A 27331-nucleotide genomic window follows, 5' to 3' on the forward strand; every position below is an offset into this window, starting at 1 on the left:
TAATGTATCTCTCTCACATTGATGTTTCTCCATCTCTCTCCCTTCTTCCCTAAGGTCAATTTTTTTTTTTTAAATAATTCTTTAGCCCTGGCCAGTTTGGCACAGTGGATAGAGCATCGGCCTGAGGAGTGAAGGGTCCCGGGTTCAATTCCAGTCAAGGGCAGATGCCTAGGTTTTGTTTATTTATTTATTTTTTTTAATCAATCTTTATTGTTCATATTATTACAAAAGTTCCTCATTTCTTCCCCCTCCACCAGGTTCCCACCCCACCCTCTGCCGCCTCCCCTTCCCCCATTGTCCTCATCCATAGGTGCACAGTTTATGTTCAGTCTCTTCCTCCCTCCCTTTCCCCAATAGTAAATCCCTTTTCAGATAGTAAATCTGTTACTTAGCATTTTCTCATATCAATAATACCTCCTCATGCCCAATGATACACTTCACACAAAAGACATTTCCAAATAGGTCAACCAGCCTCATCCATGCCCCACCCAAGGCACTCACAGATCAACACCCCAGCACTATACTAACTCAACACATCCAGATCTAAGCCTTCATCATTGATTCAGCAGACCCTCAAGTTCCCGCAAAAGTTTCCAGCCATGTCTGAGAGGCAGCCGTGGGCAGGGACAGGCGAGGAGCGAGCTGTTTCGGGCCTGGCTGCTCCGGGCCTGGCCTCTGTTGCTCTGGTTCGTTCCACAACCAGCTGCTCCGGGTCTGGTCACTGCCGCTCCCGACCTAGTTGCTCTGGACTTGGCTGTTGCTGCTACAGGCCTGGCCGCACCCGACCCGGCTGCTCTGGGCCTGGTTGCTCCGGTCCCGGCCGTTCCGGGCCTGGCCGCTCCCAGCCTGGCAGCCGCTGCTCCGGGCCTGGCCGCACCAGACCCGGCTGCTCCGGGCCTGGCCGTTCCCAGCCTGGCAGCCGCTGCTCCGGGCCTGGCCGCACAAGACCCGGCTGCTCCGGGCCTGGCCGCTCCCAGCCTAGATGCCTAGGTTTTGGGCTCGATCTCCAGTGGGGGACATGAAGGAGGCAGCTGATCAGTGATTCTCTCTCATGATTGATGTTTCTATCTTTCTCTCCCTCTCCCCTCCTCTCTGAAATCAATAAAAAATATATATATTTTTAAAAAAATAAATAATTCTTTGTTGTTGAAAGTATTTCATGTCCCTTTTTTCCCCCATTGACCCCCTCTAGACACACACACCCTGCCCTGCCCCAGGCCTTCAGCACCCTACTGTCTATGTCCATGGGTTATGCATACAAGGTCTTTAGTTAATTACTTCCCACCCACCCACCCTCCCCAGCCTTCCCTCTGAGATTCCTCACTCTGTTCCATGTTTCCATGTTTCTGGATCCACTCCATTCATCAGCTTATTTTATTACTTATATTCTGCATATGAATTAAATCTGCGATTTAAGATCAATTTTAATAAAAAAATAATTTAATATTACGGAGGAAGTATATTTCATTAAGGCATCTTGCATCTGTCCTATCAACAATTTTTACTGAGCATTTATTATGCTCAGTAAAAATTATGTATATGAACTAAATAAAGGTAAGTCATTTCATGATTTTTTGGCACTTGAATCTGAAAGTAAATAAAACATATACACATGAAAATATACCACAGTCACTACTTAAGACCAAAATGAATGAAGTAGGCATGTATTAATAGATCTTTCATTTATAGTAATGGTGAACTAAATGATTAGACCAAACCTACCTCAAAAAATAAAAAGCTGAAAGAAATAAAAAAAAAAATTAACAGCATAAAATCCTAACAAAAAGAGAAAACAGGTGAGAATAGGAGCATAAAGAGACAAATAATAGCTTCTGCCTGAAAGCATTTGCAGTCTCTAGAAAGACAGCTGAGAGGTAGAGTGGCACTTCTGATGGGGAGGGGATGGGTTCTGCTTTGCGACATTATGCCATCTGCTGGAAAAACCAAGAAGCAAGTTGCAATTTCTTGAAGAATCAGGATCTCAGTTCCTAGCCGGCCAAAGGAAGGGACACTAGCACTTTAGAAATAAAGGTACAAAATCTTTTCCAAGGATATCCAAGGAAAAGCAAAAAATTCTGAAGCTAAGGCTAGAACCCTCAAATGTCTGGAAGAAGGAAATGAAAATACTCTCTGAAAGGTTACTTCCTAGGACACCTACTGTTTTTAAGAAAAATACATTTTAAATCATTTACCCAATAAATGAATATTACAAGGCACATGACAATATGAGCTAGAATCAACAAAAGCAACAGACAATAACAACCAACAAGGGACTCTAGATACTGGAGTAATCAAAGACTATAATAAAACCATGTTTAGCCGGGACCGGTTTGGCTCAGTGGATAGAGCGTCGGCCTGCGGACTGAAGGGTCCCGGGTTCGATTCCGGGCAAGGGCATGTACCTTGGTTGCGGGCACATCCCCAGTGGGGGGTGTGCAGGAGGCGGCTGATCGATGATTCTCTCTCATCAATGTTTCTAACTCTCTATCCCTCTCTCTTCCTCTCTGTGAAAATCAATAAAATATATATTTTTAAAAAAAAACAAAAACCATTTTTATGGAGATAAAGATAAGCTTTAAGTTTCAGCAAGAAACTAGGAATCATGAAAAGTGTTATTTGAAAGAGAAAAAAAAACTACCAAAAACTATAGAACTACAAAAATACTATAACCAGCTCTGGCCAGGTAGGTCAGTTGGTTTGAACATTATCCCAATATTCCAAGGTGGGTTCCATCCTTGCTCAGGGCACATACACGAATCAACCAATGGCTGAAACCGGCTTGGCTCAGTGAATAGAGTGTCGGTCTGTGGACTGAAAGATCCCAGGTTCGATTCCGGTCAATGGCATGTACACTGGTTGCAGGCACATCCCCAGTAGGGGGTGTGCAGAGGCAGCTGGTCAATGGTTCTCTCTCATCAATGTTTCTATCTCTCTGTCCCTCTCCCTTCCTCTCCGTAAAAAATCAATAAAATATATTTTAAAAAAGAATCAATCAATGAATACATAGATAAGTGGAACAATAAATCGATGATCTCTCCTCTTCCTCTCTCTCAAGTCAGTCAATAAACTAAAATATATATGTTAAAAATATACTATAACCAAACTTAAAAACTCAATGGAGTTCTTAATGGCACATTTGAAGAACTGATAAACTTAGAGGCAGGTCAGAATAAAGCATTAAAATGGTAAGTACAGAAGACAGGATAGGAGATACACAGAGGTCACAGTAACAGACCTAAGAGGGGTTTCAGTGGCATCTTAGAGGGGAAAATAGAATGAAACAGAGGCAACATTTAAAGAGATATAGCTGAAATTTTCTCAGGACAATGAAAGAATACAATCTATTGATTCAAAAAATAAAACGAAGCTCCACAGGTTAATGTGGAAGAGCATTTACAGAAAGAGGCCACAGTTCTTTTACCGGCTATATCTATGTCCTTATAGCTTTCACATCAAGAAGTGGTTTATTTCCCCACCCTTTGATCTGGGCTTGTTTTGACCAATAGAATGCAGTAGAAGCGAAGTGCCTGTTCTGAAACTAGACCTCAAGAGGCCTTATATGTTTTTCTCTCCTGGAACCTTGCTGCTGCAACGTGAACAAGGCCAGGCTAACCTATTGAATAATGAAATATGTAACTCAATCACCTCCACTTGCCCCAGCCAACACACAGAAGCAGAGCTGTCTGCCTCACCTGCAGCTGACCACAGGCACGTGGAACCAAGGTCATGTGTAGCTGAGAAGAACCATCCAGCTGGGCCCAGCCCAAACTGCCAACCAAAAGAATTATGAGCTAAACCAATGACTGTCGTTTTAAGCCACCAAGTTTTCCAGAGGTTTTATTTCACAGCAAAACCTAACTGACACAGACATACAAGAACAAATCCACACACACGTCATAATGAAGCTATCGAAAATTAAAGATAAAAACCTTAAAAACAGGTTAAGCGTTAATATATTTTTTTAGGATAGAGAATTTCCTAATAAGGTTGATCTTTAAGCCTTCTAAATATTTCAACTTTAGTGTAAGGGGGAAATAAATGGAGGAAAGACAAGCATTCTAGGCAAAAAAATAAATTTTTAAAAATCACTATCTGAAATGTAGTCCAGCTTGGTGAAAACAGTACAGGGCCAAAAAAGGAAGCTGTGTTTAGAATTAAGGGTTATGAACCAATCAGGCTATATTCTGGCTTTGCTACTAGCTACATGGCCTTGGAGCAAGGTATTTCACCTCTGTACTTCAGTTTTCTCGTGTATAATATAGTATTATTTTTAAGGATTATTGAAAATGTAAGTAAAGTTGCACTTGGCACAGAGTAGACATTAAATGCCAGGCAGGGAACTTCACTCTTGAGATGGGAACCACTAAACTGTTGGATATGGAAATAACAAAAGGCCAAGAATCTGGGTTACAAGGGGCCTTTAAGGTTATATAGCCTATGGGGGTTGAAGAAGGGGGTGGTGGTAGTGGGGTGTGTGTGTATGTGTGTGTGTGACCTCCATTGTTGGACAGTTCTAGTCCATTCTAATTCAGAGTTTACCTCTGTAAGGGAGGGCAGTTGTGGGCAATCAGGCTGGCAGGGGTGGACAGTTGGGGGGGACCAGGCCTGCAGGGGAAGGCAGTTGGGGGTGATCAGGCTGACAGAAGAGGGCAGTTTGAGGCGACCAGGATGGCAAGGGAGAGCAGTTAGGGGCAATCGGGCCAGCAAGGGAGCAGTTAGATGTCCATCAGGCCAGCAGGGGAGCAGTTAGAGAGCGATCACGCTGACAAGCAGAAGCAGTTAGGGGCAATCAAGCAGGCAGGCAGGCAAGTGGTTAGGAGCCAGCATTCCTGAATTGTGAGAGAGATGTCCAACTGCCAGTTTAGGCCCAATCCCAGTCAGACATCCCCCAGGATCCCGGATTGGAGAGGGTACAGGCGGGTTGAAAGACCCTCCCACTGTGCACAAATTTCTTGCACCACACCTCTAGTAATAAAAGAAAAATAAACAAAAGCAGTGCACAAAATTTGCAAAAATGTTTTTCATATGGCTAAATATGTCAATTTTACAACTGCTGTGTTCATTCATAGTTATAGAAAAGCATTTTTAATTGAAGTTTTGACAACAAAAGGATAGGTTTAGAATGTGATTTTTAGAATAGGCAAACTTGGATTCAAGTTCAAGCTCTGCACCTTTCTAGCTTTTACTGAATCAATCACTATTATTGAATGACTACTCGGTTATAGATAGCCTTTTAATCAGTGAGAATACACAGTATCAATACTTTAGAGACATTTTCTCCATCATTCCTTAATATGGAATCCTTTTGTTACTAGCTCCTAATGTAAAACCCAAAACTACTGATATATTTCAAGAGTGTTTCTCTTATAAAGCATGTAGCTAGAGAAACTGTTTTATTATGAAAACTAGAGGCCCAGTGCACGAAATTTGTAAGGGGGCAGGGAGGTGTTCTTCAGCCCAGCCTGCACCCTCTCCAACCTGGGACCCCTCTCACAATCCAGGGCTGCAGGCTCCCAACCACTGACGTGCCTGCCTTCCTGATTGCCCCTAACCATTTCTGCCTGCCAGCTGATCACCCTTTAACCACTCCCCTGCCAGCTGATAGACGCCTAACTGCTCCCCAATCAGCCCAATTGCCCCTAAATGCCCTCCCCTGCTGGCCTGATCACCCACAACTACCCTTCCCTGCTGGCCATCTTGTGGTGGCCATCTTGTATCCACATGGGGGTAGCCAACTTTGACCACATGGGGGGTGGCCATCTTATGTGTTGGAGTGATGATCAATTTGCATATTACCTCTTTATTGTATAGGATAAATAGCCTGACACACTCTTGCTCTGATAGGACCAGATATGTACTGCAGGCAAGGCCAACAATTTCTTCAAAAAGCCATGGTTCTGCATACAGTGATAAGAATCAAGTGTACTGAGTGCCTCCTGCGTATAGCAAGTAGGTATTAGCACCTACTCTTTATTGTGTGTATTGAAAGCCTCTTGTATACAAAGGGATGGTATAAGTGTCTGCTGTTTATGGGAAGCAAAAATTTAGAGCCTCTATATAGCAGGTATACACAATCTATATACAAACAGGTATCAAGCACCTATTGTGTGTAGCAAGTGAAGAGCACCTACTGCATACATAAAACAGGTATGAGACACACATGTAAACTGCCAGCATTATGGAGCATTTCCTGTATGTAGCAATCATGTATTGAGCACCTGTAGTATACAGCAACTTACCCAGAATACCTGCCTGTTCACAGAGTGCCAACTGTATAACATATAATAGGCATGTGTAGAGTGCCTGTTGTATATAGCAACTAAGTCCAAGCACCTGTCACTCATAAATATGCTAAATACCTACTAAAAAAAAAAAAAAAAAAAAAAAAAGCACTGACTATCAGTTATCAAGCATATTATTTCAATTCTACTTCACAATGAACCATGGTCTGTTACAGTATTTGCCTCCAATGAATTATGCCTCCCTCTGACCATGCACCTTTGCAATGTAATTTGCCCACTCCTTCTATCAATCGGAGCTGGTCTTGTGACTTACTCTGATCAATACTTGAGAACTGTTGTTGTGAGACTTTCAAGGATAGCTGTAAGAGGTTTTTCAGCTTCCACTCTGACCCTCTTCGTCCTGTAAGGAAGCCTCGACTAAACCATTGAATGAGAGAGCATGTAGAGAAAGAGACCCAGCCAACAGCCAGAGATGTACGGGTGTCCATTTTAGTCCACCAGCCCCAGCTAAGCTCCCATCTAACTGCAAAAGCATGAGTGAGCCCACACAAGACCAGATAAACTGCCCAGTTAACCCAGAGAATCCTGAATAATAATAGCTGTTTTACACCACTAAGTTTTGGGTTTGTTACACAGCAATAAATAACTGAAGCACACAATAATATAGGTACTATTGTTTATCTGCAATTCATAACTAGGAAAGTAAATGTTTGTTTCAGATATCTGCAAATACATGAAACTATATCTCTTCTGATAACTAATACACTTATTTTTATCAACAAAACATAAGGAAAATCAAGCATGGGGGGAAATACAAACTAGTTTACTTTCATCCAAACCTATAAAAAAAAATACATGCACAAAAGCATTGAGCCATGAAAACATATTCAACTTATTTCCAACTCACAGAATATATCAATATGGAATGAATAGCTTTAATAATAATAGTAACAAAAATAATCATATGGCAGTTTCTAAGTGTCAGGGATATACACACACACATACTCATTCTGACCCACTCAAGAATAAGTCCTCTAGCTCTAGCTGGTGCAGCTCAGTGGTTAGAGCCTATGGACTGAAGGGCTCCAGGTTTGATTCCAGTCTAGGGCATATACCTTGGTGGCAGGCACATGCCCAGTAGGGGGTGTGCAGGAGGCAGCTGATGGATGTTTCTCTCTCATCGATGTTTCTTTCTATCCCTCTTCCTTTCTGATTGTAAAAATCAATAATATATATATATATATATATATATATATATATATATATATATTTTTTTTTTTTTTTTTTTTTTTTAAAGAAATAAGTCCCCTAATCATTTCCATTTACCTGAGGGGAAAAATTGCTGCTGGAAGTAAAGTCCAAGATACACAGCAAAATTTCTCAGTGATAAAAGTAGATTACATTTACCACCAGCTGAAACAGGTTTGGCTCAGTGGTAGAGCGTCGGTCTGCGGACTGAAAGGTCCCAGGTTCGATTCCAGTCAGGGGCATGTACGTACGTTGGTTGTGGGCACATCCCCGGTAGGGGGTATGCAAGAGGCAGCTGGTCGGTGTTTCTCTCTCATCGACGTTTCTTGCTCTCTATCTCTCTCCCTTCCTCTCTATAAAAAATAATAAAATATATATTTTTTTAAAAAAAGTAGATTACATTTACCACCAAAGAAAAGGCAGCACAGCCTATCTAAAACAGGGTCTCGACGTCCAGGTAAAAGCAGGTGTATCCCATTAACATAGATCTACAGCTGTCAGAATGTAAATTCTGGGATCAATTTGAGAAGCATACTGTAAACAGAACGCATGTGCATTATAAAAGAACAGCCTGTGAAATGTACAGAGAGAAACGACAATAGATAGATCTACCCATGATCAGCAGTGCTGGCAGGCACAACATGTCACAGTTTTAACTTGGAGTGGACCTAAGCCCTCTACAATAGACATTAGGACAAAATTGCCAAACAATCCAGGCTCTTGAAAACATCACTAACTCTCTAACTGTCACATCCTGATCCATGTCATGAGGACATCATCATCGCTCCTCGGCCTTTGGGGTAAGATCAAACGTAGCCATGAGGACATCAGCCCCTGTGCCCTGCTTCAGAGCGGGTGGCGGACGGAGAGGACCCAAAGCACAGGGACCCACAGAGCATGGTCCAGGAGGTTTGGGACGACACGATAGCGGCCATACCTCCTCAAGCCCCAATCGCCTAAAGAAACCATCCCCCTGAAAAAAAAAAAAAAAAACACTCTGCATCGAGGTCCCAAAATATAAATTCACCACAATTAAAAAAGAAAGAAAGAAAGAAAAGGTCCAAAGAGAGGTCAGAATTCGGTGTGAGAGACCAGCCAGCTATGGGAAGAGGCGCCAGGGAAGGCTGACAAGGCCGAGGGAGCAGTGGTCCCTCAGACCGCCTTTCCAGAAAGTTGTGAGACAGGCAGGATGAAGGCTGAGCGAGTGGACAGTCACCCCAGGCCTCTGGCCCCACCGGCTCCCTGCTTCCCGCTGCCTGCAGCCTCTGCCTCCACAGCCTACCCCAGGCCCGCCCCCTGGATCCTCAGGCCGGCGACTACCACACACACATCCGATAGCCGCCGTCGCACCAAGGAGAACAAGTCTGTGGCCTCCCCTCCTACTCCCCCCATGGCGCTCGGAAATACTCACTTGCCCGCCAGGTCTTTATGAGAGCCACTCGAGTTCATGAGCTGGGCCAAATCCTGTCGCACGGCCGCCGCCATCTTTCTCTCAGCTCAGCCAGGGCTGCGGGGCCTCACCACCAGAAAGGAAACGAGTAGAGTCCTCCAGAGCTCGGCCAGAGGGAACCCGAGATGCCATCGAGTGGCACCTGTGTGGGCCTAGAGGGCCGCACGCGCGAGCATACGCTAGGCCCGCCCCCAGGGGTGAATGACGGGAAGCTCCACTTCGCTAGTCTGAGGCCCGCCCTGGCCTCTCGCGGGGCTCAAACTCGCAGCCTCCCACTTCAGATTGGCGGATGAACTCCGAGTGTGGTTTGTGCAACTCCAGTAAGTTCCGGGTAGCAAAATGACCGCCTTTTCATTAAGTTCCGTGTCTCATGCCTATGGTTGATCGTTTTTTTTTTTTTGTTAAGAGAGCTCTCAAATTACCTGTAGTAAAGCATGAGTTGTTTTTATTGCCAATTCACCGCAGACAGGTACTTTTGTAAAACGCAATTTAAAATGTCCACATTCCTCCTCTTACTCTGTACTCTTTTTGAAGGTTAATCATATATCCCAGTTTGCCCAGGTTATTGCCATTTTCCATCTGTTGTCCTGGAGTAATTATTAATTACAAGCCCTTTCACTCTAGAAACTGTACCATTTGGAAGACAAAGTATACAGTCATTCTACCTTTATATGTAATTGTATTTATTACTCATATAGCCTTACAGAATATATTTCTGAACATAAAGAAATGTACATTTTTGCCAAAACCGGGTTGGCTCAATGGGTAGAGCGTCGGCTTGGGGACTGAAAGGTCCCGAGTTCGATTCTGGTCAAGGGCATGGACCTTGGTTGCGGGCATATCCCCAGTAGGGGGTGTGCAAGAGGCAGTTGATCGATGATTCTTTCTCTCATTGATGTTTCTAACTCTCTCCCTTCCTCTCTGTACAAAAATCAATAAAATATTTTTTAAAGAAATGTACATTTTTATTATTTCTTGCTTTCACAAGATAACAGCATATTATTTTTCTGCTCTTGATTTCTTTTTTCATTTTTTTCTGGAAATCTTTCCATGTAAGTTCAGTGAGCTCCTTCATTTTGTTTTAGATCTGGAGAGCATTGCATAAAATGAGGGAATGCCATAGTTTATTTAATCCTTATAGCTAGACACTTAAGTTGTTTGTAATCAACCAATGTTGCAATGAATAACCTTGTACATCATTTGATGCGTGTATAGGTAGGATACATTCCAAGAAGAATGTCAAAGTTGGGATTTACTTAATACAATTTTTATAGATATTGCCAAATTGAACTTTATATGGACGATTTTGCCTTTCTACCAGAAATATGTATGAGTGCAATTTTCTACATCTTTGCCTACAAAAGATGTCATACTTTTGAATTTTTACATCTTGATATGTGAAAAATAGCACGTTCCCTCTCTTGACAAGGTGAAAGAAAAGAAGACCAGGATAAGGAAATCTTTAAGAAAGTGTTATGGAGATTGCCCACATCAATTTAGATCTCACTCCATTGGCAAGAATTTTGACAAACAATCATGCCTCGCCACAGTGAGACTGGAAATTTTGTTTCTAATTGGGCAAACTTATGCCCAGGAAAAGAAAAAGTATGTTTTAGAGGGATCATCAGTAGTGTCTACCAGACTGTCCCTCTCACCTAAATATCTGTGTGTGTGTGTCTTCTTTTTTTTTTTTTTTTTGTACCCTTCTTCTTACAGAATACTTCCAACCCTAAAGAATAGAGTTTAATTTCCTATTTAATTTTTTAAAAATGTTTATTGATTGATGAAAGAGAGATAGATAGATAGAAAGAAACATCTATTTGTTGTTCCACTTACTTATGTATTCATTGGTTGATACTTGTATCTACCCTGACTGGGGATGGAACCCATAACCATGGCATATTGAGATGATACTATAACCTGAGATACCCAAACAGAGCTCCCATTTAGTTTCTGGGTCAATTCAAAATCCAGAATGTCTGATGATACACAATGTTCTCAGTCCGGACAGGTTGTGGATTTTCATGGTCCAAAGACACATAAACTATAAAACAAATTATCTGGCTCATGCCCATACAAGTAATACAAGACAGCAGTGGAGCCGAAACCAGTTTGGCTCAGTAGATAGAGCATCAGCCTGCGGATTGAGAGGTCCCAGGTTCGATTCTGGTCAAGGGTATGTACATTGGTTGCAGGCACATCCCTGATGGGGGGTGTGCAGGAGCCAGCTGGCCGATGTTCTTCTCTCATCGATGTTTCTAGCTCTCTATCCCTCTCCTTTCCTCTATGTAAAAAATCAATAAAATATATGTTAAAAAAAAAAACCAGCAGTGGAGCAGGAACAGGATAACCACAATTAAACCTCTGAAAAAGAATGGGAAACACAACAATTACTTGTCCATAGTAATGGTGGAATCCTGGATAGGAATTATGAATACCCACCACCCTGTTAGTGGAGAAAGTTCCTTGATTAAACTCTAATTCTGTTCTTTCAGAGGCTCTCCATTGTGTATTACATTCTGTGGGCCAACTTTGTTCTCTGAATACAGATTAACTGGATGTTGGAGGATATTCCCTCATTGAGGGAATGCCTTAGGGCTTGAACAGTTGGAGGCCAGGCTTTTCAGTGTTTTTACTTTTTAAAATATAATTTCAGCCCTGGATGGCTAGCTCAGTTAGTTAGAGCATTGTCCTCATATGCTAAGGTTGCAGACTTGATCCCTACCCAGGGCACATACAAGACTCAACTAATGAATGCATGAATAAATAGAACTGCAGCCCAGCCAGCATAGCTCAGTGGTTGAGCATCAATCCAGGAACCAAGAGGCCGCTGGTTCTATTCCCGGTTAGGGCACATGTCCAGGTTGCAGGCTTGATCCCCGTGGGTGATGTGCAAAAGTGTGCAAGAGGCAGTCGATGATGTTTATCTCTCATAATTTATCTCTCTCTATCCCCCTCCATTCCTTTCTAAACAAATCCCCAGTTGGGCGTGTGCAAGAGGCAGGCAATCAATGATTCTCATGATTGATGTTTTTATCTCTCTCTGAAATCAATAAAAATGTATTAAACATATATATATATATATATATATATATATATATATGTGTGTGTGTGTGTGTGTGTGTGTGTGTGTGTGTGTGTATACACAATTTCACTGAATATCCAGTAATCACACCTAAAATTATTTCTAAAAGTAGTGAAACCCGCTCTATTTCCTGCTTCTACTCTCAACTTTTTTTTTTGTAGTTTTTAACCCATTCTTTACATCTTCTTTTTTAAATATATTTTATTGATTTTTTTTTTTTACATAGAGGAAAGGAGAAGGATAGAGAGCTAGAAACATCAATGAGAGAAAAACATCAATCAGTTGCTTCCTGCACACCCCCTCCTGGGGATGTGCCCATAACCAAGGTACCTGCCCTTGACTGGAATCGAACCTGGAACCTTTCAGTCCACAGGCCAACACTTTATCCACTGAGCCAAACCAGTTAGGGCTTAACACCTTCTTTTTAACAATGGTAGCCTTGAAATAACCTGAAACAATAGGCTTAAATGAGACGATAAACTCTATTACTTTTATCTTTGTTTTCTGGTGTGTGTGTGTGTGTGTGTGTGTGTGTGTGTGTGTGTGTGTGTGTGTTCCAGAAAGTCTTAATGAGTATGAGGAATCTCTTAATTAAGTCATTTCTTCTAATAGTTGGGTATACATAAGCAGTTGGCTTTTTCAACTTAATAAAGCCCCAGAATTTCTGCACATTCTACCCCTTATTACTGTGATTTCAAACTTCACTTGTAATACCTTGCTGGAAAAAAGGGGAGTAGCCACAAATTGGCTCTTTCCACATACCTCCACTAGAGCTGTAAGCTAGGGAGGGAGGTTGTCTGCCTCCCTAGTTATTGTAGGCATCAATTTAACTTAATTTTTTTTTACATGACAAGGCCTCTGCTTTCCAGACTGCTCATTATCCCTGGAGAATGCTACCATTTTTAGGTTTTGCTTATAGGCATGAAGAAAAATAAACCTGCATGGCACTGGAAACTTAGTCTCCTCTTCAATTGCTTAGCAAGAAGTTAGCTAAGCACATCTGAATTAACTCAAGGGAAGTGCACAAATCCTACTTCTTTTTCACCATGCAAAACCTTGGGTCTCACCGAAACCGGTTTGACTCAGTGGATAGAGCGTCGGCCTGCAGACTGTAAGGTCCCAGGTTAGATTCTGGTCAAGGACATGTACCTTGGTTGTGGGCACATCCCCAGTAGGGAGTGTTCAAGAGGCAGCTGATTGGTGTTTCTCTATCATTGATGTTTCTAACTCCCTATCCCTTTCTCTTCCTCTGTGTAAAAAATCAATAATTTTTTTTTTTTAAACCTTGGGTCCCAGCCCTAACCTACTGGGTCAAAATTGTTAACAAAATCCCTCTAGTAATTCTTTCACATGAAAGTTTGAGTAGCCCTGCTGTACCATATGTCAACACCACTGATAGAGGAACTCTTCTCACTAAACTCTTGTCAAATAAGGCCATTTCCCCACCCCGGGCACCCCGTTTTTACATATTCAATTAATTGGTCTCTACGCCCTCAATTTCCCTACAAATATGCAAAGATATTCATCCTGGGGACCTTTTCCTGGTGCATCTTCCACTCTATGTCCCATGTGTCCAGCTCACATATGCCTCAATAGAAAAGGAAAATAAAAGAGCATAGATTATTGTATATTTTCTGCTGTTTTCTGAATACTAATCCTTACTGTATATTTATTCCACATGCTGCTAGTGCTGTGTGACAAAATTGTTCTAAAGTGATCATGTATATTTCCTAGCCTAGACCCAGAATCAGCCACCTTTTCAAAAAGTCCTTGTTCCTTTTAGGAATTGATATTTACAGATCATCTGAGTGCTAGGGATTCTCATGGCTACTGTATTGTTCATTTGGGGAACTCTCTTTTTTTAAAATATGTTTTTATTGATTTCATAGAGGGAAGGAAAAGGAAGAGAGAAACAGAAGCATCAATAATGAGAGGGAATCATTGATGGGCTGCCTCCTGCACATCCCCCACTGGGGACCGAGCCCACAATCTGGGCATATTTTCCCACCCCAGGCACCCCGTTGGATCCCTTGTCCAGGATTGAACCCGGGACCCTTGAATCCGCAGGCCAACACTCTATCCACTGAGCCAAACCAGCCAGGGCTGGGGAACTCTTTATAGAACTGAACTAGGAAATATCTATATATTTGAAAGATAAAATAATTCATGAGTTCATACTAATACTTCTAAATCCAATGTAGGTGCTTTTACTTAACCTCTTCTATATTAGCTCTGTCCACATCTACAATTAGTATATTCCATAATTATTCATTTTATTCATCCCAACCTCAGTATACAAAACTAATGCTACCACCCCCAATATTATGGCTGAGAAGAGTTCACTATTTTCCTGCTATTCCTCTCCCCATTTTTCAATTGTACTGTATCTACATTATGAGCACATATAGCCATTACAAGCAGTACTTTCTTCATTTTAATCCTCATTTAATCTTCTTAAAATGTATTTTTATTGATTTCAGAAAGGAAGGGAGGAGAGAGAGATACAAACATCAATGATGTCAGAGAATCACTGATCAGCTGCCTCCTGCTCAAAAGCCAGGCATGTGTCTGGGAATCGAACTGTGATGTCCTGGTCCATAGGTCAACGCTAAACCACTGAGCCACGCCCAGCTGGCATTTAATTTTAGTTTTATGAGTATTACATATTTAATGCTCACCATCAGCCCTTATATTGATATCTCTCTAGCCACCTTTACTATCTGAAGCTAGTTCTTCAGTTTTTAATATTCACTATCACATACTTTCTATACTAATATATGAGAACAGGTTTTCATGCATTTCCTCCTTTCTAGACACTTTAGTTCCTTATTGCCTTTTCTTTAAAAAATCACAATTTGGCCAAAACTGGTTTGGCTCAGTGGAAGAGCATCGGTCTATGGACTGAAAGGTCCCAGGTTCGATTCCGGTCAAGGGCATGTACCTTGGTTGCGGGCACATCCCCTGTTGGGGGCGTGCAAGAGGCAGCTGGTCGATGTTTCTCTCTCATCAACGTTTCTAGCTCTCCATCTCTCTCCCTTCCTCTCTGTAAAATATCAATAAAATATATATTTTTAAAAATCACAGGTTTTTTTTTTTAATTTGTCACCATTAAATGTCTCCATTTTAAACAGATTATTGGACTGGGGTCTCATATCCATCAGCTCATTCAACTTTAGTTCCTGTCTCATCTCTAGAAGCTTTTCCAGAGCTGCTACCTTCACCATGAAGCTTCATGAGTTTTCCTATTTCAAACTTGGGCTTCTTCATCATTTTGACTATTCTGAAAAAGACATTATGGAGCAAGAATTAGATTGGCAAGCTTTTCTATGTCTTTTCCAATACTACCTGGAATCAACTTACTGGAACTTCTGTCAAGTCATTTGTCTGAGGTTATGATTTCCATCATCTTCTTCCAGACTTGGCAGACCTGTTGGTGCTGAGCATAAGAGGTCTTTCGAATCTGATTGTCTCCATTTTTTGTTTGTTTGTTTTTAGTAAATCCAACACAAAGTAGATGAAGCAAATAACCATTGGTAGTCCTGACACCAACATGAGTTTCAATCATGGTCTGTCGTTTTTTGTTGTTGTTGATAATCCTCTCCTGAGATATTTTTTCCATTGCTTTTTCAGGGAAGGAGGGAGGGAGGAAGGGAAGGAGGGGGAAGAAAAAGAAAGGCGGGGGGGGGGCGGGGGAGGGAGAGAGAAACATCAGTGTGAGACACTTCGACTGGTTGCCTCCTGCATATGCCCCGAACAGGGCAGGGAGCAAATCTGCATCTACATGCCCTTAACAGGAAATCAAACCCAGTACTTTTAGGTGTATGGGCTAATACTTTAACCACTGAGCTACACTGGCCAGGGCTAGCTTGAATTTTCTAAATGCAACTTTATCATTCTACAGATCAGCTGGCTTACTTTGAAAACCCAGCCTTTGAGACCATCAAATATGATTTTGGTTCCTTGAGTTCTCATAACGAGTGTTTTTCCAATATTTGTTATATTTAACATAGCTGGTGCTTTCACATCATGCCAATCTTTCTTAGAAAATGGATCAACTGCTTTCTTCTTGGCTCCCTTTTTTCACCCGCCATGGCTGCTCAAAGAGCAAAAAGGCCCCCACTGCCTCTTTAATAAAATAGACTCATAATATTTTTACTTCTATACCCTTCACTCCAAGTTGAGACTTTTGGAACATATTTAATTCTACTCCTTATATTCCACATAATTCCTAGGTTTTACTAAGAAAAGTTGGTACTTTTGTTCCATTTCACCAAGTGTTTGGTTTTTCTAAATGTCCCTCCTACTGTCTGACCGGTTGCTATGGCCATGAGGGGGCAGATGGTCAACGCAGGAGCTGCCGGGCTGTAGTGTCTTGACAGCAGCAGCGATTCTCGATTTGATTTTCAGGTGATGCTCCCAGAAACCAGAGAGGAGGGAGCCTGATTCCTCATGGGGCCGCATGATTCCACCTTTGGCTGTGAGTTATGCTGTTGCTGGGGCACTGTCGGTCCCGACTCTGGTTTACTGCACACTTGCATTTGCATTCCACACCCTGTACAACAGCAAATTTGCAGAGTGCCCTCCCACACTCTGGGACCCTTCGGGGATATCTGAGAGCCAGTTTCAGACTGATCCCCACATGTCAGCGACCCAGCTCACTCTGCAAATGCCAGGGAGGAACTACCGGAGGTTGGCTCCAGGGCGTGTCTGGCCCATCTTGCCCAAACCCGCCCTGCTGGCCACCTTTTAATTAATATCCTTTCAATGTGCACAAATCCATGCACTGGGTCACTAGAATTACTATATAATTTCAAGAAATTACCACAAATTCCCCTTCTCTTCATTGTCTCTGCCTTTTTAAAAATATATATTTGTATTGATTTCAGAAAGGGAGAGGAGAGATAGAAACATCAATGATGAGAGAGGATCACTAATTGGCTGTCTCCTGCACCCCCCCCCCCCCCCCCCCCACTGAGGATTGAGTCCACAACCAGGCATGTCCCTGACCGTGAATCAAACTGAGACCTCCTGGTTCCTGGGTCAACGCTCAACCACTGAGCCATGCCAGCTGGGCCATTGTCCCTGTCTTGACATGAGGTCTCTCTTCTGATTTGTTTGTTTGGTAGTGTTCATTTGTGATTCCTCAGATGCTGTGCATGGGTTACATATTTATGAACCTGTATATATTCACAGATATCTTTCTATTGTCCTGACATGAATGGGATTTTGGCTGAGCTGCTATCCTTTTCCCTCAGTGACCTGTAACTGTCTTCTGGCTTCTAGGATTTCAGAGGGAAAGTCTAAACTCTAGTGATCTCTCCCCTCCCTCCTTCTTACTTCTCTTTAAAAGACTGAATATGCAAAAACATACTTAAAAATAAAGCTCTGAGCCGAAACCGGTTTGGCTCAGTGTCTTCCTGCGGACTGAGAGGTCCCAGGTTCGATTCCGGTCAAGGGCATGTACCTTGGTTGCGGGTACATCCCCAATAGGGGTGTGCAAGAGACAGCTGATTGATGACTCTCTCTCTCATTGATGTTTCTAACTCTTTATCCCTTTCTCTCCTTTCCTCTCTGTAAAAAATCAATAAAATATTTTTTTAAATAAAAAATAAAGCTCTGATCCACAACATGCAGCAACCATCAGGAAGCCTAACAACAATTCCTGTAGCAATCAGCCCTTAAAAGGCCACCAATTGATCTTGGCAGATTCTTGAAATTTCCCCCCACTTTGAACTTACAATCAATCAGAGAAAGCCAAATATGCTCCCCTATCCAGTCACATAGTTTGCCCCATCTTAAGTTAGGCTGCATGATAGCTTCCCCAGGCCAACAGCCCCTATCAGGGCAAACCTGAATTCCCTTTTCTATAAAAGATATGAAGCTTTTCCAGTCCAGGCTTGCCTTTGGTGATGCTAGCCAAGTCTTTTGTTATAGAAAACTCTTACAGCCCAGCTGGTGTGACTCAGTGGTTGCGCATCAACCTGTTAATCAGGAGATCATAGTTCAATTGCCTGGTTAGGACACATGCTGGGGTTGTGGGCTCCATCCCCAGTAGGGGGTGTGCAGGAGGCAGTGTCTCTTTCACCATAGATGTTTCTCTCTCTCTCTCTCCCTCTCCCTCTCCCTCTTCCTCTCCTTTTCTCTCTCCCTCTCCCCTTCTCTCTCCCTTTCCCTTAATCTCTGCAAGCAAGATATATGTTTGTGTGTGTGTGTGTGTGTGTGTGTGTGTGTGTGTAATGTATTCCAACTAGCGGAACAACTGGTGGAACAACCAGTAGCTATGACATGTACTGACCACCAGGGGAGCAGACACTCAATGCAAGAGCTTCCCCCCAGCCCACAGGTCCCAGGCCAAGTTGCCTCCAGTGGCAGTGGTGGCAGGGCAATGGGGGAGGGCCGGGGAGCAGTGGAGGGTGGAGCCAGTGAGCGGGCAGTGCCAGGCTGGCCAAGGTGAGTGCCAGCAAGGCACCCCCCAGATCACCCTGCCAGTCACCCCACAGATTGGCCTTGATTGCCGACCAGGCCTAGGGACCCTACCCATGCACAAAGTTTGTGCACCAACCACGCCTCTAGTTTTTAAAGAAATCTCTTACAAGTAGCCTTTCCTTAGCTGGTCTTCATGCTTATTTCTACACCTTTCCCTGCCCCTTTTCCTGTCCCTTCCCCTCGTCCTCCTCTGCTTCCTGTACTCCTTGTTCTTCTTGTTTTTCTTCTTTTTGCAAGTTGTGTGTTCCCTTATCAAGTAACTTGTTTTTTCCACTTGGAAGTTTTCAATATCTTATCTTTGTAGGAGTTTTCCTCAGGTATGCTTAGGCATGTCTTTTCTCACTGATCTTCCCTGAGACTCAGTGACCCCTTTCATCTGTAATTACAAGTCTATCTTTAGGTCAGGAAAATTTTCCATTATTATTTGTTTAATTGTTACATCTCTTTAAACTATTTCTTTCTCTCCTTCTGGAACTCCAAATAGTCATATGTCAGGTTTCTTTATATTTTTTGCTCTGTGCTTTGACATACCTTTTACACTTCTCAGGCCACTTAGCAAGATTCAATCATTCTCCTTCAATATATCTTCAATGTTGTGTTTTCAAAACCATGGTTTTCATGCATTTACTTGTATAAAAATGTTATAGCTGTCTTATTTATAACTAGAGTCCCGGTGCATGAAATTCTTGCAGGTGTGGGGGTGAAGTCCCTCAGCCTGGCCTGCACCGTCTCCAATCTGGAACCTCTTGGGGGATGTCCAACTGCTGGTTGGGGCTATCTATACTAATAAAAGGGTAATATGCTAATTAGACCGGGTCAACTGGACATCTTCTGGACGTCTGACTTCCTTCCCGACAAAACCACGGTGGCAGGGGCCAACGCAGAGGCGGTTAGGGGCAATCAGGCCAGCAGGTGAACAGTTAGGGGGAGGCCAGGCCATCAGTGGGGCAGTTAGGGGGCAGCCAGGCCGGCAGGTGGGCAGTTAGGAGGCAACCAGGCCTACGGGATGGTGCCTAACTTGGCAGTCGGACATCCCTCTTGCAATCCAGGACTGCTGGCTCCTAACCGCTCTCTTGCCTGCCTGCTTGCCTGATCACCCCTAACCACTCTGACTGCTTACTTGATCGCCCCCTGACTGCCCCCATGCTGCCCTGGCCACCACCTATCTACCCCACTGCCAACCTGGCTGCCCCCTAACTGCTCACCTGCTAGCCTAATAGCCCCTAACTGCTTCTGCCTGGACCCCCACCACCTCGGCTTTGTCCAGAAGGAAGTCAGACATCCGGAAGATGTTTAGTTGACCCAGTCTAATTAGCATATTACCCTTTTATTAGTACAGATAGTCCCAAGTGAAAACAACCCAAATGTTCATTATCAGGAAAGTGGATAAACAAGGTGTGGTATATTCATTCAATAGAATACTACTTAGCATTTAAAGCAAACAAACAAACAAACAAAAAACAACTGCAGATACATGTGGTAAAGAACATAGTTCAGCTGAGTACACTTAAAGATCTAATTTGCTTTATTAGGTGATTCATGAATCAGGCAGCATCCCATCTAGCAACAGGAGAGTGCTCCAAGGAGTTGTGCAAAAATGGGAGGTTTTTATAGATAGAAAAAGGGTGGGATAAGAAAGTTAAAAGAACCCAGTTTGGTTCAGTGGATAGAGCGGCAGCCTTTGGACTGAAAGGTTCCAGGTTTGATTCCAGTCAAGGGCATGTATCTTGGTTGCAGGCACATCTCCAGTAGGGAGTGTGCAGGAGGCAGCTGATGGATGTTCCTCTCTCATCGATGTTTCTAACTCTCTATCCCTCTCCCTTCTTCTCTGTAAAAAATAAATAAATAAATAAAAATTATATATATATATATATATATATATATATATATATATTTTTTTTTTTTTAAATAAAGTTAACAGAGTGAATTATTTAAGCAAGGATTATTTAATTATTTAAGAGAAGATCACCTTCACTTAGGGGAAGTCTTATCAAGTAGATTATCTTATGCCCTGCTGTTGCACCCCAAATCTACAGATAGTAATCTTACTCTCTCACCCTGAGGAATAAACTCACACACATGACTTTGTGAAGCAGTTTCATAATTTCATATCTGGATGTCTAAATCAAACTTCTCTACTATTGTTAAGAAAAAAAAGAGGTGTTGCTCAGTGGTTGAGAGCAAACCTATGAACCAGGAGGTTATAGTTTGATTCCCAATTAGGGCTTGATCCCCAGTAGGTAGCTGATCAGTGATTCTCTCTCATCATTGATGTTTCTCTCTCTCTCTCTCTCTCTCTCTCTCTCTCTCTCTCTCTCTCTCTCTCTCTCTTTCTCTCTCTCTCTCTCTCTCTCTCTCTCTCTCTCTCTCTCTCTCTCTCTGTTCCTCACCTTCCTCTCTGAAATCTATCTATCATCTATCGAGTAGATTGCCTCATTAGTGTTGACTAGGGAATTTTAGACTGACTGGTTTAAAATTCCACTCCTGGGAGAGGGTGAAACTTCAGTTTGATTAGATAATAAGTCTTTGTAGGGCTTAGCACAAGTGACTCCATTTTGGACTTTTTTTCAAGCTGTATCCAGCTTTATTAAAGATACTTATCATAAACAATCATAGTATGTCAGGCAGGACATAAGCAGACAATCATTAACAGTATACAACAACTTTCAAACTCCCTTATTCAATAGGTTGCCAAAATCAGAAAGCCACTATAAAACCCAATGAAGTCTTTATCTGATGCTTTGAACAGAGATAGTTTAGAGGGAGGGTTGACATTTCACATTAAGCATGTTGTTTAACAACTTTCCACAAGCTAACCCTGACTTTCAGGAAGTGAGATGAAAATGGCAGTATTACCAGTCTATAGATCTAAAACCTAAAAAAGGAACTGCTCCTCTTTTTGAGGGATGCCATCTCAGGGATGACACTGGAAAGTCCAGTTGCCCAAACATACTAGTCACCTATTTTTGGAGGGTCAAATCCCAGGTTTCTGGACTTAAGGGAGTCAAGTCTATGCTTAAGTAGAGAGGGAGAAAAGGACATAAAAACGAATCTTAGTTTCTCCATACCACAAGGTGTTCGTGCTACGATGGTTAATGCATATCAACGTCAAGGGATTTCCTCCTCCCAGGAACCAGGGGGAAATCTCTCAAAATTAGAGGAGAAAGGTTTGGTTTTTTTTCCTATGTCAGTCCAGCTTTGAAGACATTCTATTAGTACTATATGTCTTCCCCCTCCACCCCCCCCCCAAAAAAAACAACAACAACAACAATGAAGTGTTCTGTAGGCTAACAACACAGATTTAAAAAAAAATAAAACTTGATTTAAAACAATAGTTTTTCAAACTGTGCATTCACCAGACATACACAGTTATCTAAAATGCACATGCTTCACTTGGCCTCTCCAGCACCTTCAGCTTTCCGTGCCCAGTGTGTCTTGGTATCTCCATTTTCTGCAGGGTTATTCCCATCCTTGCCAGCATCAGCTTTCCTCCTTTTCCCTTTGAGTACCTTTTCTCCCTTCTTTGTAAGGGCTTTTTGAGGCTTGGGCTCTGGCTTTGGAAGAACAGGTGTAGTCAATAACTTGGTGGATCTTCTGTGGCTTGTCCTTCACCTTGGCTTTATCTCCTTAGCATCCCCTTCTGCCTTTCCCTTGGGCAAGATGGCAGTGTGGTGGGACGGATAGGCTGGACAAAGGGATGCAGCAGCGCGTGGGCTTTAGTCAATCCAAGGGACGTTCTTGACTCTTCTTCACACTGCTCGGGTTGTTGTTTAAATATATATATATATATATATATATATATATATATATATATATATATAATTATTGATTTTTTACAGAGAGGAAAGAAGAGAGATAGAGAGTTAGAAACATCGATGAGAGAGAATCGTCGACCAGATGCCTCCTGCACACTCCCTACTGGGGATGTGCCCGCAACCCAGTGTACATGCCCTTGACTGGAATCAAACCTTTTGGTATCTTTCAGACCGCAGACCGACGCTCTATCCACTGAGCCAAACCGGTTTCGGCCACACTGCTCAGGTTTGTTGTTTCTTCTGAATACATGTAACAACATGAATGATTCTCAAAAACAACACACAGTGAAAGAAACCAGACATGAAAAAATACATGCCAAAAAAAGTACATGCAGTCATCATACCTGCTTAGGTATAGAAGATGCGGTCCAAGACCCCCAGTGGATGCCTGAAACAAAGGACTGAACCCTATATGTACTTTTCCCCCCCTTATACATACATACTTATCAAAAAGTTTAATTTATAAATTAGGCACTGTAAGAGATGAACAATGGCTAATAATAAAATACAATAATATACTGTAATAAAAGTTATAAGTATGTGGTCTCTCTCTTCTCAAAATATGTTATTGTACTGTGCTCACCTTTTTACTGAAAGAAGGACTTTACAGCTCCTCTTCGGCACATCTGAATTGCCAGCATCACTACTCTTGTGCTTTGGGGCCATTGTTAATTAAAATAAGAGTTACTTGAATACAGCACTGTGGTATTATCTCAGTCAATCTGGTAACCCAGACATCTGCTAAGTGGCTAATGTGTATATACAGCATGGATAAGCTGGACAAGGGATGATTCACATCCGGGACAGAATGGAGCAGATGACAGTACAAGATTTCATCTGATAGTCAAAACGATGTGCAATTTATGAATTGTTTATCTCTGGAATCTTCCAGTTGGCATTCTTGAACATATGTATGGTTTGCCATAGCTTGATTGTCTCAAGTTATAATTATCTGCTATTCCCAAATAAACTTATTTTGCTGATAAAATGATGGCTATTTTATTTTTAAGGTTGACATTATGGCTCCATCTACATGTTTTAAATCAGACAAAACTAATCCACAGTGATTAAGAAACAGAAATTGTCTGGGGAGGGGGAAATGGGGAAGGGTGGGGATTTACTGGGAATAAGTAGGAGGTGATAGAAATGTTCTATATATTGGTAGGAGTGTGCGCATATGCATTGTATGATTTACCAAAGCTTACCAAGTTGTACACTTAAGATCTGTGCATTTCACTGAATGTAAAACCTCCACTTAAAAAGGGAACTTTTGTTGTATAATCTTGTGTGTATGTATTGAATTTAGTCTTCTTAAGTGCAATAGCCAGAAGCAGATAGTGAAGGTTGGATCGTAAAGCAAGAAAGAACTCTAAGAGATAGAAAGACAAGTAGGAAGGATTGGGTTAAGAGACTTAGTAGAAGGATTGTCCTGGATAAAAATTGATGAGACTTGTGGTCTAACAATAGAGACCTTCCGATTTTCTTAATAAAAATAACACCTGGAAAAGTTCTAGCTTCTGCCATGGTGCAGAAATCTGGAGAAAGCATTACTCTTATCACCACAACATAAACTCAGTAATCTACAAAATTATCACTTTTACCAAGCCAATCAGAGAGCCGAGGTCACAGGGCAACAACTGGCCTGAGCGGTAAGGAAAGCCTGGTGCTTCTAAACACAGAAGAGATGCAGAACACTGGGTCACCGGTGGCAGACCATGGGAAGGAAGATGGTGCAGCACTCAAAGGGGAAAAAGAGTTCTATTACATTTTTAAATGAATTGCTAAAGACTGAGTGTGGGCTGGCATGGGAACCCCATCGGAGTTACAATCATAAGGGGAGTTCATATCCACTCCCAGGCTTTTCTCCAGGGATCTCCACTGGGCACCCAGGACAAAGATTGGGGGCAGGATGGCAAAGACTGTGAGGTGGTACAGGCTTAAAGGAGAGGAGTGGCTGCCATTGCAGGAAAGGCAATATGAAGCCCAGAGCCTTCTCCTCTAAGGAACATAAGACTAAAACTGATGGGGGAAGGCAGCAAGCCTGTTGTTCCTCAAGGGACAGGAGGGGCCCATTGCCGCTGGAGTTATAGGGGGAAAAAGAAGGGAAAAAATCCCCTCCATTCCTGGGAGAGGACTAGAAACTGTCCTGAGCCTAGAGGTCATAATGCTGGGGAGGGTCAGAATCACCGAGACCCAGGGACCCAAAGCCTGTGTAAGCATGAACAGGATGGGAGAGAAGCTGTCTTCCTTACCCTCACCCCCACAATCAGTCTACCAAGCACTAAGTAACAAGAAATTTACTGCTGGGAAAAGGGCATGAACTTGCAGGTGTGGGGAATGTCTGGCCCTGAGGGCTGTATAAAGTTTGAAAAATCACTTGTCTGGCCCTGTCAAGGCATTAGGGGTGTTTATTAAATATCTGACCAAATATAGCAGGCTAAATATTTTTATCCCCCCCCCCAAGCAGGATAATTTTTAAATTGATAATTTTCTATGGCCTGCAAACCTACAGTAATAAAAGGGAAATATGCAAATTGATCATACTTTCACAACACTCACCAGCCAATCAGACGTGAGTATGCAAATTAACCTAACAAAGCTGGCAGGTTAATTTGCATATGCAGGCGCAGAGTGAAGACTGAAGGTTCTGGCTCGAGCAAAGACTGAAGACTGAAGAGACTTGGCTTCTCCACTGCGGCCAGAGCGAAAGCCTGGGTCCCAGATGCTGGAGGAAAACCGATGCCAATAGCCAGGGTAAAGAAGGCCTATTGCATGAATCTTCATGTAACGGGCCTCTAATGATGTTATAAATATCTAAATGGATCTTGGCAAAAAAAAGGTTTCCCACCCCTGGCTTAGAGTGACCCTCTCTGAGTGGAAGGAGCACAGAAGGCCTAAAGCTGGACTTATGACAAATGGACTCATGAACAAAGGAACTTCTAAATAATCTTTTGTTAACTAACCTACTTTAAGAAAAATTTATCAACTATAGTATACTTTGTACTTAGCAGTATGCCTGACACATAATAGGTATCCAGTAATACAGTTTGTTTTGTCAGATCCCTGACTTTAATGTGAATGCTTGTGCCATTTCACTCTATTGTATGAAGCTACTGGTGTTTTCTCCCATCCAAGTACTAACCAGGCCCGACCCTGCTTAGCTTCCGAGATCAGACGAGATAGGGTGCGTTCAGGGTGGTATGGCCGTAGACTGCTACTGGTGTTTTCTGATTGCTATTTTGATCCAATTAAGAAAATGTGTTCATTTCTCATTTACTAAGAATTTTTAAAATTCAGAAATGGCTGTTGAATATTATACAATGCAACCCTAGAGAATATCATTTGGCTTTTCTCCTTTAATTTGAAAAAGTACCTGAGTAGATTTCTTAATGTTAAACCACTATTCTTGGAATAAACTATACTTTGTCTTTGTGAATAAACTGGGAAATTCTCTGCTTTTGGGGAGATTCTTCATTTCCCTAGAATTCACCTGGGTTTGGTGCCCCACAGTACCACTAATAATTTAACCACAAGGATGTTTTCTCATTCTAGCCTTCAAGGCTCCTGGAAAAGGGGGCTCACCTACTGCTCCTCAACAAAACCAGTTTTCTCACTGTCCTTGCACAGGCCATACACCTTACCACTTCCAAGCCTTTGCTAATTTCATGTCACTTGCCTCGCTAAATCCTAATCCCTGAATTTGAGGTGGGAGATATAAGGTGGTGTTGATTATGGCAACATAGAACAAACACCTGAGGCAGAGACTGTGTAAGCTGCTTGACACCCTTCTCTTCATTTAACCCTCAGAATCCTGAGAGGCTTTATTTTGTAGATGGGAAAAGAAACTTGATAAATGTTATACCCTAATAAGTGGAGATGCCAGAATTTAAAACCCGGACTTCTAGATTGCAGTGAATACAGCTTCTCTCCTCTTCCACTGTTCAGGGGCTACAGTCTCTCATGTTGACCTGCATGTCCTCCATGTCCCATTAGCAATTGTAGACTGTACCACACTATGTTACATTAAACTCATTTGTAATTTCTATTGTTTCTTCTGAGTCGTTCTTGTCTCACACGGAACAGTTATTAACTGAATGACCTCTCAGTGTCTGTTTATCCAACTCCAGATGTAGGCACTTTTTTTTTTCTTTTTACTTTATAATAAAAGAGAGTGGGGGGGGGGGAATAAAAGGAAACGGTGACTAAATACAAAAAAAAAAATGTTGATTGTGTTAGTCTTAGCTGTATACTGCAAAAAACTCCCTTTCAACATAAGTTTCACTCTGCGTGGTCTCCAGGTGCTCTTTGGCTACCCCTACAAAATTAGTGCTTAAAAATCGACAAGAGTTGCCATTAGTGAGTATGGATCACCTCCCCACCAAGCACATCCAGCAGCGGCAGGATGACGGACATCGCACCTACAGACAACAAGCACTCCCTAACAAGGATGCGAGATGAGTGAGGCAGGCCCTCCCAGCTCCGGGCGCGATCCCGCCCCACCCCTCCCATCTCAGCCGGATGGAACATTCCGTGCGAAAGCTTTGACAGCGCGCGCCCCCGTCCCCCCGGAGTCACGTGGCGGTGGAGCGTGCTGACGGCGCCTGCGGGATGACGCGCGCTCGGGTTGCCAGGGGGCGGGGCCTGCGCCGCGGAAGGGGCCGGGCAGACAGCCCGCGGGGAGGCGGGGCGGGAGGGGCGGAGGGCGGGCGGAGAGGGGCGCGCGGGCGGGGAGGGCCCGGCGTATTATGGGATGCGGCGGTGGAATGGCGCTGGGCGCGTGATTTTGAACAAACCCGGGTCTGTGTCTCGGAGGCGCCGCCGCCGCCGCGGCAGCTGGGAGCCCAGGGAGCGCGGCGCGAGGAGAAGGCGGCGGCGCCGCCGGCTTTGGTGAGTGTCAGACCCGGGTGAGGAGGCATCTGGGCGGGCGGGCGGGAAGGGGCGCCGGCCCCCGCTGCTGCGGGTGGTGGCGCGGCCGAAGGGCGCCTGACCGCTCCCTCCCGGAGTC

At 43.0% G+C, this 27331-nt stretch overlaps 2 protein-coding genes and 2 pseudogenes across 8 annotated transcripts in view; 1 reads left to right on the forward strand and 3 right to left on the reverse strand.

Moving 5' to 3' along the window:
• COPS4 (COP9 signalosome subunit 4) overlaps positions 1–9253 on the reverse strand; it is a 30447-nt gene extending 21194 nt beyond the window's left edge. Inside the window, exon 1 of one of the 2 annotated variants that reach the window (XM_084882861.1) lies at positions 8902–9253. In XM_084882861.1, the coding sequence (XP_084738987.1) occupies positions 8902–8975 (74 nt within the window). In that variant the 5' untranslated portion in view covers positions 8976–9253. The remainder of the gene's footprint in view (positions 1–8901) is intronic. The other variant, XM_084882862.1, reaches the window with a different exon arrangement.
• Positions 9254–15096: 5843 nt separating this feature from the next.
• On the reverse strand, positions 15097–15644 carry LOC311621161 (small ribosomal subunit protein eS1-like; annotated as a pseudogene). Its single transcript has one exon. The product of its transcript is annotated as a small ribosomal subunit protein eS1-like (transcript).
• Positions 15645–21900: 6256 nt separating this feature from the next.
• Positions 21901–27242, reverse strand: LOC311621171 (non-histone chromosomal protein HMG-17-like; annotated as a pseudogene). The gene is made up of 2 exons: positions 27120–27242; positions 21901–22161 (listed from the first exon to the last, which is right to left on the reverse strand). The product of its transcript is annotated as a non-histone chromosomal protein HMG-17-like (transcript).
• LIN54 (lin-54 DREAM MuvB core complex component) overlaps positions 27056–27331 on the forward strand; it is a 58427-nt gene continuing 58151 nt past the window's right edge. For all 4 annotated transcript variants that reach the window (XM_084882675.1, XM_084882680.1, XM_084882673.1 and 1 more), the window contains exon 1: positions 27056–27213. The gene's annotated coding sequence lies outside the window, so the exon portion shown is untranslated. The remainder of the gene's footprint in view (positions 27214–27331) is intronic.

This window comes from Pipistrellus hanaki (genome assembly GCF_964339955.1).
Source record: "Pipistrellus hanaki genome assembly, chromosome: 1".
NCBI classification, from domain to species: domain Eukaryota; kingdom Metazoa; phylum Chordata; class Mammalia; order Chiroptera; family Vespertilionidae; genus Pipistrellus; species Pipistrellus hanaki.